Below are 15,872 nucleotides of genomic sequence, written 5' to 3'. Positions count from 1 at the left end.
AACCATGTGCCATGGAGGGCCATGTGTATGCAGGTTTTCCTTCCAAACACTGTAACAGGTGATTCCACTGATCAACACACCACCAGCCACAGAAGAGTGTTAATCTGTGAATTAACCTGTTAAAGTGTTTGGTTGGAAGGAAAACCTGCATACACATGGCCCTCCATGGCACATGGTTGACCACCCCTGGTGAAGATGATGCAGATAATTTTCACTACCAAACCATAATGCCTTTGTTGGTTGCAGTAAGTGAGAGGCACATGACATGTGTAAAATCCTTGGCAACAGTTCATTAACCAGTAATTTTTAATTTATGTAAAGTAGATAAACTTATACATAGATACACTTTTATGGAACAGTTTATTTTCATAAACAATACACACAGCAGTACAATATTTTCAGTCTTGACTCATTGCTTTTGTTTTGTGTTTTCTGGATCTGTAGGAACTTCAAGACCCAGACATCGACTGGGAGAGTGTCATACTGCAAGAGGGCTCTAATGGAGCAGTTGTGGTTCCTGAAATGGAATGCCCACTGGATGATGAAGCCCTGGAGGAACTTCAGAGAACTGTTGATCCTCTGGGACATTCTCAGTCACATGGTTGTGACTTATACATGCAGTTCTTGCACAAGGTGTCTGACATTACAACATGAGTAAAAACATAACTGGAACTTTGTTTTACAGACATTCAAGAGGTTTTCCAACAAGTGCACATTAAAAATCCTGTATGAAGTATTGGGAAAAAATGAACAAATAAATGAATAACAAAAACAAACAGCCATTGGCATATTAATAACTTTTTGTTTGAGTAAAGCTAGAACTGTTAAACTCTGTGGAATCCACCACCATATTGCACTGCTTCACTCATGATTCTTCTAAACTCAGTGTAAGTGCTAAGATGCTGTATTGGAAAAGTCACAGTCTGCGTGCATGCACTCACTGTTGGGTAGCAAACCAAGTGGTCTCCAAGCCTTTCCCTGCATTCATGGTCAAAGTTGCATGTTATTTTGAAATGTCTCTTTTCACCAGGCAGGATGGGGATGTGGGATTGCCCTGTCATCCACTGGAGCACATGTGGCACTGCAAGAGGTTCTGTGTCATCAGCTGCACTGTCTGTCTCCCCATCTGTGATTATTTTTTTTAAATAACATGACTTTAAGAAACAGTTTAAACTCAGTTTAGAAAAAAAAATAAAATAAAATCCAATAACATTTATGTGTTTGGTACATTAAATGATGTTATGTGTATACTATACAGTACATCATACCTGGCATTTCAAGCTCTTCTAAGAAATCTTGGAGGAAGTTGATAATCTTCCTCTCAGCTCTTTCCTTAGATGACCCCCTTTCACTGTAATGTGGCTGGCAGTTCATCATTATGAAATCAGCATCAGGCTATAAAGAGAGTGAATTCAGATTTGGCTTAACATCTTAAAGTGTACAAACTCAGACTATTCATCCATTCATCCATCCATTTTCTTCCGCTAATTCCTGTTAAGGCTTGTGGGCGGGGGCAGGAGCCTATCCCAGCGGCTTTCGGGCGAGAGGTGGGGTTCACCCTGGACGGGTCACCAATCCATGGCAGGGCCAACACATATAGACAGACAACCATTGGCTCTCATAGTCACACCTACGGTCAATTTAAACCTGGAACCTTCTTGCTGTGAGGCGACAGTGCTAATCACTGCACCACCATGCTGCACACTCAGACTATTAATGACATACAAAATAGAGATTGCAATACAGAACAACAATAGTGTATGCAAGAACAAAATAAGTGGCAGTTAAAATTTTTACTTTGGTAATCTTCCCAGGAACAAACAAGGAGTGGCAAGCTGCAGGGTTTGAGGCCATCTGGTCCACCAGGCCATACAGTCCCATGCCCTTTCTCAGTTGCTGTAGCATTGGAATCAATCTTGTTGTAGAATGTAGGATAATTGCTCTGAAGAAAAGCACAGGAAAGACAAAATCAATACTGGTTTGAGAAGTTTTTTTTCCAATGAAAAATGTTTAAATTGATAATATTTTTGCTTTTGTTTATTTTCTTCATACATCAATACATATATCAATTTGTATGTATTACTGTGAGAAATGTGTTAAGGTGTTGTCAAAATTACTTAAAATTCAAACGAAATGTTATTGGTTTTAAAAACACTTACCGAATTATGCTTTCCTTGCTGTCCAGTTTGATCTGGCTTGTGTATCCACAGCTGACAATTTCATCAGCATACATCATCAGAGACTGGACATCTGTGGAATTTTCGACCTGAAATGTGCAATGTAGAGATGCAACAAATAATACAATAGTTATTAACACATTGGAGAAATAATTAATATTTGACAATGCCAAAGAGCACTCACTCTGCTGATGAGTAGACAGGATTCTAGATCAGCCACATCCTCCTTAGACAGAGAGTGAAAGTCAATCTCTCCTGTGCAGAGGAAGTTGTAGCACCACTCTTTCAAAAAAGCAGGAGGTGGGCCACCTTGTGCAAGGCTGACTGCCATTATTTCGCCAATAGTTCTGTGAGCAAGGTAGACAAAGTCTCATTATAAAAAGAAAAACAGAAAGATCACATACACAAATTTGTAAAAAAAAAAAAAAAAAATTACCTACCTGAAATTCTCATTATCAAGGTCTGACAAAGAGTACTTGGGATTTTTACCCTGGTTCCCAGCTCCTTCGAAGAATCGGTTTTCTATACCTGAAATCATTTCTTTGGCAAAAAAGCAATACACAGCTTTAGATGATTTATTGTTTTTGTTTCATATAACAAAACAGTTACATGAGCAACTTACCAGTCAGAAACTCTTTTCTAAGTGCTCCTGTATCAATGCCTGCCTCTCCTATATAGACCACCTTCAGAGCACTTGCAGGAGATGCAGTTTTCTTCCTTTTCCATTGGAGAATGCCCCTGTCAAGAAGGTCTTCTCTGTCCACACACAGTTTAAATTCTGTTGTGGTGTCAATTTGGTGTGTAAGGAAGAGCAGTACATCCTCCACACTTAGGAAGACAACAGAAGAAATATTGAGATCGTCCCAAATACCCAAACAAAATTTATATACACCAAAATAATTTGAAAGTATGTGATTGCTAGCTCTTGTGTAACTGAGAACATGTTGACTGTGTAAATGACGGTGCAAAACATTTATGCACTATTAAAAATAAACATGCAAAGACATCTTAATACAGCATACCTTTTTGGTTTGGATACTGGAGTTTGAGCAGCTGTACTTGGACTATTGTCATTTGGTGCAGAAGTCACTGTACAGTCAAAGCTGTACAGGAAACAATAGTCTCAAACACTAAACACTGTACATACAGTATACATAGACATTGTTCAGGTCATTCAGACCAAATACAGACATTCATCTATGAAAAATGTTTATTATACAAACAGCAGGACAAAGCAGATTACCTCTCTCCACATAGACTAGCATGGACCGTGATCTCATCATCTGGGAATGCTTTGGTGCAAATTGGACAAATCACCTGAAATTTGAAAAAAAAAAAGGTTTTTTAATTATAAAAAAAAAAAAAAAAAAAAAAAAAACAGCTGGTGCAAAGCAAACCAAAATGATCTAGGATTTTGATTATATGCTATATTTACCTTACACTTGTTCTCCACAATACATACGCCATCAGATGACTGCAAATTTACAGAGCAGTAAATTCAATCTAATTATAAATTTTTAAAAAAGTTAAAAAACAAAAAAACTATTTGCCCTCACCTCATCATCACCATCATCATCATTATCAAACAGTTTCCCCTTGCATGTCTTAATGTGCACCGCAAGCATGTGCAAAGGCATCAGTTCATTACACTGGTAACATGTCTTCTTTGGCATTTTTGAGAAGTGCTGTGAGTCAGGAGGAAGAGGAGAAGTGTCCAATGTCTCTTGAAGCGGTACTATGTAAAAAATGGCTTTGCCGCCCGCTGACACAGCTTGCAGAGCTTTGGTAGTATATCCCTCTGCCTCTGGTGGAATGACAGTGAGTTTTCGTCGACCACTCCCACCTTAATTGATAAAAAGAAATAAAACAAAAGTTTAAAAATCATCCATTTGTAAGAAAAAAAACCAAAACATTTTGTCAGTCAGACATCTTTACTGCTTACAGCAAGTAATCAATGCACCATAAGGGTTTACAGATGCCAAAATGGGAAAGTGGGATATGATAATCAGTAAATATGAAAATGTGAAACAATGTTTATCTTACAAACCTGTAGCCTTATGCAGAAGCCATCCTCCATACAGACCCTCCATTTTTTGAAATGTGTCAGCCAGGAGCCTTGAGATCTTTGAGTGAGAGTGAGAGAGAGACAGAGGTGACAGTGCACACAACTTAAGATAAAGTACAATAACTAGCTTTAATGATAAGTTAAATAACTGGATTGACAGCTGTACCTCTGTGTGGTCACCATCTTCAGGGAGGCTCACCATTTGTCTCCCCATGCCCGCCTGAAGGAGTTCAAGCTCCTCTACTGGCAACGGTGTGTGGGACGTATTTTTTGGCAGCAGATAAAAATTGAGAGCAACTGTCTTACTGGTTTTCTTCAGAAGATGTTTGGTGGCAGCCAAACACCTCTTTTTACCACGATTAAAGCCTGACTTAAAATATCCTGGAAAAGATCTGTGGATTAAAATATAAATGTGAGTTTAGTAAGTGTTGCATTAAAATTGTAACTAACATGTATATATGTTTTCCCAATGTAATCACAAACCAAACTGCTGTCTGAGTGTGATTCAAAATGCACATTTGAATTTACACATCTTAGTAGTAATGACTTGGATCTGACAAGAATTTTTTTTTTTTTTTTGCCAGTGCAAATGAGAATGACATTGTGTGGCTTGAACAACAAACCTTGTCATTTCTTGCTGCACAGTTACATTTCTAGGGGCTGGGGCGGCCTGCTCTGTCTCCTGCCTTGTGGGCCTTGTTGAGCCGTTTGGGGCCAAAGTGTCGAGTAGGATAGACACTAGGTTTCTGGCTGCTGACTCAACTGTACCATGACCCTAAATCAATTCAGGATGTACCGCTAACATGTTTCCTGTTCAAAGTAATTAGACATGAGACCGGCAACTGGCCTTAAAATCACAGCTAATGGTTGTTAGCTGCCAGTTTAGCTGGCTATTTTGCCAGCTAGCTAAATGAATTTTATCTGAAACTGATAAAAGGGGTAGACTAGTCAAAGGCGTCATCATCAAAACACATACCAAAATGGCTAATGGCTAGTTCGCAAACTTACAATGGTTACAAACTAACGCATAAACTGAACTTTCCACATGTTTGTAACACACTGTTTAAAACAAAGGCAACACAAACTACTTACATGTGGTTGTTGTTGTTCACCTGACATTATCTAATGGTGCCCAAGACAGAGAAAAGTATTTGTCAGTCACGCAATAGCTAACGTCTGAAAGTAAACAGATATAATGTAAACCCAGACAACGCAGCCCTAATGTTACGGCACTATTGTACAAAAACTAACCAAAGTAGTGGTATGACATGAGACAATAATCATAATAATAATAATAAATACTGACCGAAGTTTGTGTAGACTCAATTCCTCCTCTTCCGGTCCGTGTCTGTCTCATCGAGCGCTTTTTTTTCGGGTAAATGTAACTAGCGAGCTAATTGAAGAGCAAACAGCCAATCAGAGTGTACTTCCGCAAGCTCTCCGATTGGTTGGTTTTGTGGCACAATTGTAACGTGTGTGTCAAGTTGAGCGTGCGGACGCGACAACCTGAGCGCGCAGGGAGAGGGAGGTTGAGCGAGAGAGGGAAGGGGAAAGTGAGTGAGCGCAGCGCTCTGTTTGTGGCCATGGAAAGAATTTGTGAGAGAACATTATGAGTAAAACTGACATGCAAACGCATTTATGGAGCACAATATCAATTTTTGTTTGCTCAAGCATAATTTCTTTTTGAAATATAATTGATGTGCTCGCAAAATATATTTTTATGTGCTCAAAATCTCTAATTGTGTGCTCAGAATCTATCATTGCTCGCTCAAGAAACTGGCACAAATATAATTCGATAGGAATTCAATGTAAAGAGACACTAGCAGACAAAACATGCTAACGCACACGACAAGCTAGCAGGGAGTGAGCGTTCTGAAAAAGTGAAGCAAATTCAAGCTGCTTTAAACTCAACAGTGACTCTTCATGTGAACCTGGGAGTTCAATGAATTCACCACCAAGGCAGGCTACCGAGTTGCCAGGTTAGTTGCCTCTAACTGCTGGTGTTATGTACTTGTAGATGTGACACAAATATTACTTTCTGAATGATTTAGTGAAAGACAAGAGTAAGAGTCATATGTTTTCATCTTAAATGTTAATAGACTTTGCATTACTGAGTAATATATGAGTAATGATTACTCATATAAGTCATGTTTAAAATGAATGTGGGGTTAAGATTTTTATCAACTTCTTGGACGTTTAAGATACTCCACACAGTTTGTTCTATGTTATCTGACTCCAGATGTGAAAGGAAGGCAGAAATGTTTTTTTTTATTTATTTATTTTTTTTTAATTTGTTCACACCTGATTGGCTTAGATTTGGTTACATTGTCATTTAAAAAAATGATATTGTGACAATGAAAATAAAATTGTTGTAGAACAGCGCTTTTATATGTAATTTTTACTGTTTAAAAAACGTCCAAAGGGACCACTGGCCCCTGGCAATCTCCACATTATCAGATCTGGCCCTCTTTAAAAAAAGTTTGGATACCCCTGCTTTAAGGTTACTCAAGGTCAAAGGTCATGGACCCAAATGAAAGTCCATATATGATTTCCTATCTATGTTCAATAGTAGCTATATTGATTTCTCTAATCATTTCTATGTTATAAGCCATTAAAATTTGGCCCATTATAAATAAAGGCACATTTTTTATATTTGAAAAATTCATCAAAAATCGAAAGCTCTCAAAACTGTGAACACACTTTGCAGACATTGTTTCAAGGAGCTACATGAAAATTTTGAAATGAATCTGACCAGGAGTTTTGAAGAATATTGTTAAAATCTAGACATTAGTGACGGGTCAAACTCAAGGTCAAAGGTCATGGACCCAAATGAAAGTCTGTATATGATTTCCTATCAGTGCTCATTAATAACTATACTCATATCTCTAACCATTTCTATGTTATAAGCCATTAAAATCTGGCTCATTATATGTAAAGGTAATTTTTTGATATTTCAAAAATTCATCAAAAATCTAAATCTCTCAAGACTGTGAACATATTTTGTAGACAATGTCCAAGGAAGATACATGAAATATTTGAAATGAATCCGGCCAGTAGTTTTGGAGAATATTGTTAAATCTAGACATTGGTGACCTTGAGTTTGACCCTTCAATGTCACTAAAGGTCGAAGGTCATGGACCCAAATGAAAGTCCATATATGACTTCCTGTTAGTGATCAATAATAACAACTATATTGATATATGTAACCATTTCTGTTATAGGCCATTAAAATTTGGCCCATTATAAGTAAAGGCACATTTTTTATATTTCAAAAATTTAAAAAATCGAAATCTCTCAAAACTGGGAACATACTTTGTAGACATTGTGTCAAGGAGCTACGTCAAAATTGTGAAATGAATTTGACCGGTAGTTCCGGCGAAAATTGTTGAAATCTAGACATTGGTGACCTTGACTTTGACCCTTCAAGGTCACTAAAGGTCAAAGGTCATGGACCCAAATGAAAGTCCGTATATGACTGCCTATCAGTCCTTAATAATAACTATACTGATATCTGTAACCATTTCCATGGTATAAACCATTAAAATATGGCCCATTACAGGTAAAGGAAAATTTTAAATACTTCAAAAATTCAAAAATTGAAATCACTCAAAACTGTGAACACACTTTGTAGGCATTTTCCCAAAGAAGCTACATGAGTTTAACCCTTCAAGGTCAAAGGTCATGCACCCAAATGAACGTCCATATATGACTTCCAATCAGTGCTCAATAATAACTATATTATCTCAGATCAGAACCCAAGGGTTAGCATTATATTAACGTTATGTCAAGAGGCAGAGGTAAGAAAAAGCACAAAGACAATCCTTTGTGGAATTAGTTTCATATAGAGATGCCAGCGAGGAAAAAAAAACATTTCTGCTCCATCGCTCTGTGTATTCTGTAAAATGACAAAATGACATGAACTAATATCTGCCAGTGAAATGTTGAGTTTATCCCAAATAAACTCATCGTTGATTGAACATGGCGTAGTTATTGTGTCTGTGTTAAATATGCATATGTGATCCGAGAATCTGACTGTTGATGCTCCAGCGCTGGGATGGTTTCACTGATGCTTGCACACACACACACACACACACACACACACACACACACATACAGTAGTGTTTTGTGATTGCGGATGTGCAGAATAGGCAAAAAAAAAGGGTTGTTACATTATGTATGAGTGCAGCATAGACATCTAACATCAGTATGAGATGAAATATCCTCACAACCCCACTGCTTCTCTGACCCTCTGAAGTACAGTAGGAAACCCCCCCAAGCCCCCCCCCCCGCCTCTCTTCACAGCTGGAAATGAGCACAGAGACAATTCGCTCAGAACACCACCGCCGCCACCGCCTCGCTTCGAATTTACCTAAGAGCACTTGTCTAGGAAATTACACAAGGAACAAGGAAACTCCAGCTCAGTGAACGTCCTCAAGTGTTCGGTCGGATACATGGAAGCATACTGGAAACATCCTGGAACTGAAGAGCTGACATTAGCCTGGATTTGGTCATAAAGGATTAGATTTAACAATATTATAAAATATATATATATGGTTAATAACCTACGCAAATAGTCTGAGATTTACAGCACACTGTAAAGAAAATCTGTAATTTAACAGAATTTTCACTGTTTATTTCACAGATTTTTCCTGTATTTTTAAGATACAGGAAAATATCAATGAAATTACAAAAACAGACAGTGATTTTACATGTCACATGTAAAATAACACGAAAAAACTGTAACTGTGAATAACCAAAACATTTCAATTTTTTTAAAAGATTTTTTTTTCCACCGAAAAATACAGTTAAAATACATTTGCAAATGTATCATAATTTCACAAATATTTCTTTTCTATTCATGAGATTAAACTGTTAATTTAAAGTTTAATACTGTAAAAAAAATAATAAAATGAAATAAAATTACTGACAATTAAACGTTCAAGAAGTATTTGTTGTGTAAGTTTAACAAGACTTGTTTGTTAATTGACAAATATCTTCTGTAATTACAGGAGTTTTCACAACAAAATTGTTGAATAAATGTATTTTCGTGAATGTATAACATGTATAAGCACTGATAAACTGTCCAAATACAGTTTTTATCAGTGGATTGCCCAACTTAGTCTCATTGAAAATTATTTATGTATATATTTATGGTAATTTGATTGTTTTAATACATGAAAATATTCTTTATTAAACATTAAAAAGTAAAAAAAAATATGCAAAATCTCATGTAAATTTAGGGCAAAAAACTATATTTTAATTATGGAAAATTACCGTATTTTTATGAGATGGTTATTTTCCGTTATTTTACAGTATTTTGTTCGGCACCCCTGCTGCCAGAATAATACCGTTTTTTTTTTTGTTTTTTTTTACAGTGTATATTTGTTTTACACACATTTAGTTTAATGTAAAGTCACATTGATCCAATTTTACTGACAAATTCAAATCAATAAATGAGCTGGAAAAAAGGCATTTCTTATGTGATTCCATGAAATATCACTAGTTGCTTTTCTGTTGACCCTCAAATTGAGCAAATATAACTTAGGCACAACAATTTACCAAATGGAAAAACGACAATTTCTCCAAAAGTGTCATTTCTTGATTAAAAGTTTTTGCGCTGGCAAGAGGTGGTTTTTTGAGCGTAGCGCAAATGGTATATCATGCAAAACTGCAATGGAAAGACCTTTTTTTGCAACTAGAGTCAGGTGAATTAAAAAAATGGATGTTGACAGATGTTACAACAAGCGAAGAAGAAGAGGAAACATGTCGCAGTATGTGTGGACACACCAAGAAACCCAATCATTTTTAATTTAGTATGAGATAGAGGGGTAATATATAATAATAATGAATATATCTGTAAATCAACATGATATTTATGTTTGCCGTCATGTTTATGGAATGACTTCACGTTTCATCTCGCAATAAATACACAAATCATTGCACATGTGATTTAATTGAAAAACTGACATTACGCACTTCTGTTTTTTTGACATTTTGTAAATATTGGTAAAATTTTGCGCAGATGTTCAATGGAAAAGCGACTACTAATGCATTGTAAAGAGGAGTTGATAACATAATCTGTCTTGTTTTTTGTTGTTTTGTTTTTTTCTCTTTTTTGTGTTTAATAGGTTTGTAGGTTTGTTGTATAATTTTTTTTTGTATTGTGTCTGTGTGGTTCCTTATGTTTAAGTACATGTTTACGTAAATGTATAATTTAAAATAATAAAAAAAAGAAATATCAGTAATGGGTCAAAACACGGTATTCGAAATCTCTGTGATGGGACATTTTAGAGACAATTTGATAGATTAGTGTTGTTAAATGACCCACATTTTCACTTTAAAATTCATTTTTGCTTTAGTCGGACCATAAGGGATTATCCAAAACAAGGAGCTACTTTATATTGAAATAACTGTTGGAATGGCAATCAATTAAAGTTCGCTCTCTGACAGGACATTACTGTGTTTGGACCCTAATGCAAACATACAAATACATGATCAAATATGTCTCTGTCATCAGCAAAGAAAATTTATTAATGTCTGCTTTTTTAATAACATCAGCCTACCCAGGAACTACAGGTGGGAATTAGCACTAATGCTATAACCTGATACGTACGTACATCTGTCCTGTTTAAGGTTAATGTATATTGTGCATTGTCCCTGTCTAGATAAATAAAATTAAAAAAAAATCCACAAATATTCAGACCTGTTCATTCACTGTAAGTTATACTGAACGTGAATATTATTTACTCATTTCTGTGACCCTAGACCGGACCAGCTGAATCAGCCCCAGATCACTAAAACACCGTCCCCACAGGCCTGTTCTGTAGGCACTAGGCAGGATGGGTGGGAGTCTTTTACTATCCCTCAATTCGATTCTGATTTTTGGGGCTACAATTCAATTCAAAATCGATTTTCGATTCAAAATGATTTTCGATTCAAAACGATTTGATGCATAATGATTTCTGCTTCAATCTATAGGTGTGCAAAGGATCTTCATGATTTACTTCCAGTCTGCTTTGCAAGACAGGAAGACAAATGCAGACATTAAAATGTGTTTTTCACATTTATTCAGTTTTAAACATTTATCCATGCTTGGGAGGCAGTTTGGTGAGGCACAGCAGTGTGTGTTGGTTTGTTGCTGGTGGCTGACTCTGCACTCTGTCCTTATACTCTGGGTGATGCAGCTGACAGACTGAGCTCATGAAATCGTCTTGTATGTGACGCCAGTTTATTGCATTTGGCATGCTATACGTATGCATTTTCATCCTTTCGTATACTATTTAACGCCAATTTGATGGCGTGCCAATGCACTAGTCACTAATTGCTAATCGCCAACCCTAACCGCTAATCACGCTAGCTGCTAATCGCTGACTGCTAACCCTACCTCCTCCATTAGTTGCCTCTTTGTTTTGGTGCTTACCGTGCATGTGTGTGTTCCAGAACCAGCTGTGTGATGACGTCAGGACATCCTGTGTACAGAACAGAGGCAGACTGCCGGCAGGTTTGTTTTATTTTTTTAAATCAATTCTGGGACCTTTTAAATCGATTCTGAATCACAGTAAATGAGAATCACAATTTTTATATGAATCGATTTTTTGGCACACCTCTGCCAGGCATGATGGGTAATCACTTTACCATCTCTCTTCTCGTTCTGGAACAGGGCCAATCTGGACTCCTCAGACCACACAACCTTTTTCCATTGAAACACAGTCCAATCTTTATGCACTCTACAAACTGACGGTTGTTTAAAAGCTCCTCACTGGTACACAGTTAAAGGGTTAAAGAACTGGAACATATTAATCACTGCAGTGATTATCAAATGGAGAGATATGAAGTAGTTACTTAAATCCAGGTTGGGAATTTATCTCAGAATTCAGAAAAATAGGCCCATTTTCAGCTTTGTGATCATATATTTTCCTGATAATCCAGTTTGAGTTTAGAGGTTGAAAATCTAAATGTATCTCACTGGTAGTCTCCAAAACTGTAAAAAGCACAATCCTACTTTAACATTTCTGTTACTATTATTAACTTCATTATCTTATAGATAACTATAAATATGTATTTTTACATCCCAAATCAACAAACCAGTACCGTGGTTCCCAACCTTTTTTGGCTCGTGACCTCATTTTAACATCACAAATTTCTGGTGACCCCAAACATTCAGAATGGAGACTTTTTTTTTTTTTTTTTGCAAAAATGTATTAATTTTTGATCATGTAATAGTTGGCTATATTATGTTGCAAGTAAAGGTTAATTTTAGACATCCAACCTGTGGACACTGGGTAATAGTGGACACAGCAGATGTAGAGGCTTTAATCCAGTGGTTCCCAACCTTTTTTGGCTCATGACCCCATTTTAATATCACACATTTCTGGAGACCCCAGACATTCCAAACGGAGACTTTTTTTTTTTTTTTTTTTTTTTGCTAAAATTAGTAATAATCATGTAATAGTTTGCTATACTATGTTGCAAATAAACATTCATTTTAGATGACATTTAGTCTATATAATGTATATTATTATGGACGGAGGCAGAAAAGCCAGGTGTAGATTACTGCACAAAGTGAGAATTTGATTTTCTTTGGTCAGGATATGTACAGTCAGTCCAGTTTGGATTTACAAGGCTGACAATTAATACTGAAAAAACAAGAACTCAAACTATGAATTATGAAAGAGCTGCAGCATCTGAAACTGACCACAATGAACATTTGACAGATAAACAGAACCACAGTGCTTCAGTTTCAGCTTCAGTTTGTCTTGTTTTTATGGATTGGGATTGTCTCTCTCAACTCACCATATATCTTTTATTAGTAAGTTTCTATTTTTTTTTTTTTTTTTTTATCAATTACTTGAAATCTCAGGCGACTCCATTTGAATTCCAGGCGACTCCACGTGGCGTCCCGACCCCAAGGTTGAAAAACACTGAACTAGTGCATGATTTGCCAGTTGTGGCTGAGATGCAGAAAACAACACAATTAAACATTCATCCACCTACAACAGTGATGTCTTTATATTCATTTTCTGTATTTTTTTAAATCAAGGGGGCCTTCGATACAAACATTATCCACACATTTCCATGAGGAACCGATCTGTACTGTTAAACATTGTAGTAAATTTCCCCTGTAGCACTAATTATAGGCAGTAAAGTACTGTAACAGCCAGTTTTATTCAAGGAAATTAACTGCAAATACAGTTGCCTGAAGGAGTGTATTGTGATGGATGGCTGGAAATGGATGGATAGATGGTGAGATTCATTGACAGAATTGGTCCAGTGTATTTCCCATTCTTCTTGGCTTCATAAGGTGGAAGCTAAGCCCACCAGCTGTGGAGGAGGCCCTTCTGTTCCAGCGAGATATTAGGAATCATTCCCAGAAACTGAGACCTAATGTACAGCTGGCAGAGAGGCGGCGTTGCTCTGCAGATAATTGGATATTGTTCTATTGTCGGTGATTGTGGAGGAAATGGAGAGAGGCAGCATAGCAATTTCCCAGCCGCAGCCTTCCCCTCCACAAACATGATACTTCATTGAGGAACTCCGTGTTAGCATGGGAAAATGAGGATATGAAAATTAAAAGTTTTCCTTCACCTGTCAGCTGTGGCTGAAATGCCCACAAGCAAGGCACAATAAACAACATCCGAATGTCAAGTCGCAATAAAAGGCCATTATTATTATAAAAAATAATGATAATATTTGGCCTTTTCTCCACAGCACAGCTTACTGAAGCATCATTCTCCATAATTTTACGTGTGTGTGGAAAGATGGCACATAATAAATAGTATTGGTTTAATTCTCTCTTATTTAAGTGTCCGATTCCACTTTGTTTGGATAGTCTGCCTTACAAGGTCTTTACAGATCATTTCAACAGCTTACATTTAATATTGAACATGTAATTTCCAACAAAAAATATGCATGATTCTGCTCATGTGTTATGCATGAATGGGTGGAAAATTCATAGAGTGTATGTCACCGTTCATCTGTGAACTGTTGAATCTCGACTAAAATGCTGTTGAAATAATATAAATACTCCTCTCTCTAGGTGGACGGTTCAAATAAAGTGCTCCCACACATCCTGCCTAAATCTTTTAAGATTTATATGTACTATAAAACGCTATCAGTCTCACTGGTTATGGATTATAAACGGTTGAGACAACTTCTCAGTGGTGAATGGGTTTAACCATTTAAATGTGTAGGACTGTATTAACAGCACATTTACTGTAATTAAAAAAAAGAAAAATACTTTTGCGTACATGTGCATGTGTAGTTCAGTTGTGAGGTTTGGATGCTTCTATGAAACTGGATTCATTTTGATATCTGGCACTTTTCCAGCTTTTTAGACCCAATAATAAAAGAAATGTAGACATTTTACCCCCAGGATGTACCTAATGATGACCTTAGATAAATGCAAAAAATTATACTCTTGCTCTGAACCATCTCATAATTAATACATTTGTAACCAAATATTGGGGCCAAAAATAGGGTCAAAATTGGGACTGTAAAAGCTGCCTAGGTGTCAGTGCATTAGATCTGAAAACATGGCTGTAAATGGTCTTATACAGACTATAAATGAAGACACTGTGTTAAATGTGTGGATCCTAGTGGTCCTCACTCTCATTCCATATTTTGTGTGTAACCCATCGTGTCCACTTGCATTACATGCAGATCCTGCCCAGTTAAACACATATAAATTGTGAATGATTTTGCAACAGCGGTCATTTTTGTGAAACACTCTTTCTTGAATAATTAGTTTGATTCCCAAAATGTACCTGTGAGAGAATAAAAAGATACTCAAAAAAATAGTAGCACGTCATTTTTGTGTCCTTTTGACCATGTTACATACAGATTTTTGTATTAAATATAATGCAAAATAATATAAAAATGTGTTTTACCTGAAATATAATTTCTCTTTTATCTCAGTAAATATTTATTTTTAAAATAAGTGCTCCAAAACTTGCTTCATAACAATCTACATCTGGTTTGAATTACTCAAGGTAATCAGTGTCTACATCTGGCCACCAAAGACTGAATCCCCTCGACCGACCAAGGTGTAGTTTTGGGCTGTTATCATGTGGATTAATGTACCGCTATATTTACTGTCCACTTCCGCATCTGTTTTTTGAAAACGGCGGGTCACAGAGAAAACTGTCAGACCAATCAGTGGTCTACAGTGTTATACGTCACAGTTTAGTATTGCTTGGAACCTCGGCGGAGGTGATACCAAAAAACTAGTACCTGGTACCAGATTCCAGGTCCTTTTTCGTAATGGAAATGCAAAAAGGCCGAGCCGAGTTGACTGGTACTACACAGTGGAAACATGGCATTAGGTCCTTGTATAAGTTCCAAGTATACTATCACTATCTGGTACTGGCTCGACTCGACTCGACCTTTTTGTATTTCCATTATGTTAAAGAACCTGGAATCTAGTGGCTGGTACTACTTGTTTAGTACTTCCAAAATGGGTGAAGAGATGCTAAAATGTGACGTGTAAACACTGCAGACCATTGATTGGTCAGAGAGTTGTCTCTGTGTCATTGCAGCATCAATGCGCGGCCCATTAAAAAAAAAAAAAAAAAAAAAAAAAGATTTGTAAGTTAAAGTAAACATACAGTATCAGAAGGCTAATCCATGATGAC

At 36.6% G+C, this 15,872-nt stretch overlaps 1 protein-coding gene and 1 long non-coding RNA gene across 2 annotated transcripts; both read right to left on the bottom strand.

Annotated features, from left to right (window-relative positions):
* Positions 1 to 672: 672 nt before the first annotated feature.
* On the bottom strand, positions 673 to 3,753 carry LOC115413216 (uncharacterized). The gene is made up of 8 exons (XM_030125951.1): positions 3,734 to 3,753; positions 2,800 to 3,005; positions 2,618 to 2,717; positions 2,362 to 2,524; positions 2,160 to 2,266; positions 1,798 to 1,942; positions 1,269 to 1,395; positions 673 to 1,126 (listed from the first exon to the last, which is right to left on the bottom strand). The coding sequence occupies exons 1-8, from the start codon at positions 3,751 to 3,753 to the stop codon at positions 825 to 827; spliced, it is 1,170 nt and encodes a 389-aa protein (XP_029981811.1). The 3' UTR covers positions 673 to 824.
* Positions 3,754 to 11,873: 8,120 nt separating this feature from the next.
* On the bottom strand, positions 11,874 to 15,600 carry LOC115413329 (uncharacterized). Its single transcript, XR_003934450.1, has 3 exons — positions 15,589 to 15,600; positions 14,307 to 14,311; positions 11,874 to 11,969 (listed from the first exon to the last, which is right to left on the bottom strand). It is a non-coding gene; the product is annotated as an uncharacterized LOC115413329 (long non-coding RNA).
* Between the last annotated feature and the right edge of the window lie 272 nt (positions 15,601 to 15,872).

The sequence above is a fragment of the Sphaeramia orbicularis genome, chromosome 22, assembly GCF_902148855.1.
Source record: "Sphaeramia orbicularis chromosome 22, fSphaOr1.1, whole genome shotgun sequence".
In the NCBI taxonomy this organism is placed as follows: Eukaryota; Metazoa; Chordata; class Actinopteri; order Kurtiformes; family Apogonidae; genus Sphaeramia; species Sphaeramia orbicularis.
Note: the sequence above shows the minus strand (reverse complement) of the source record. Positions and strands in the feature narration are given on the sequence as shown.

Coding starts and splice junctions, on each gene's coding strand:
- LOC115413216 (XM_030125951.1), bottom strand. CDS start 3,753: ATGATGATGGTGATGATGAG. Junction 2,718..2,799: donor TAGAAAAGAGTTTCTGACTG/GTAAGTTGCTCA, acceptor TTTTTGCCAAAG/AAATGATTTCAGGTATAGAA. Junction 2,267..2,361: donor CCTGTCTACTCATCAGCAGA/GTGAGTGCTCTT, acceptor TGCACATTTCAG/GTCGAAAATTCCACAGATGT.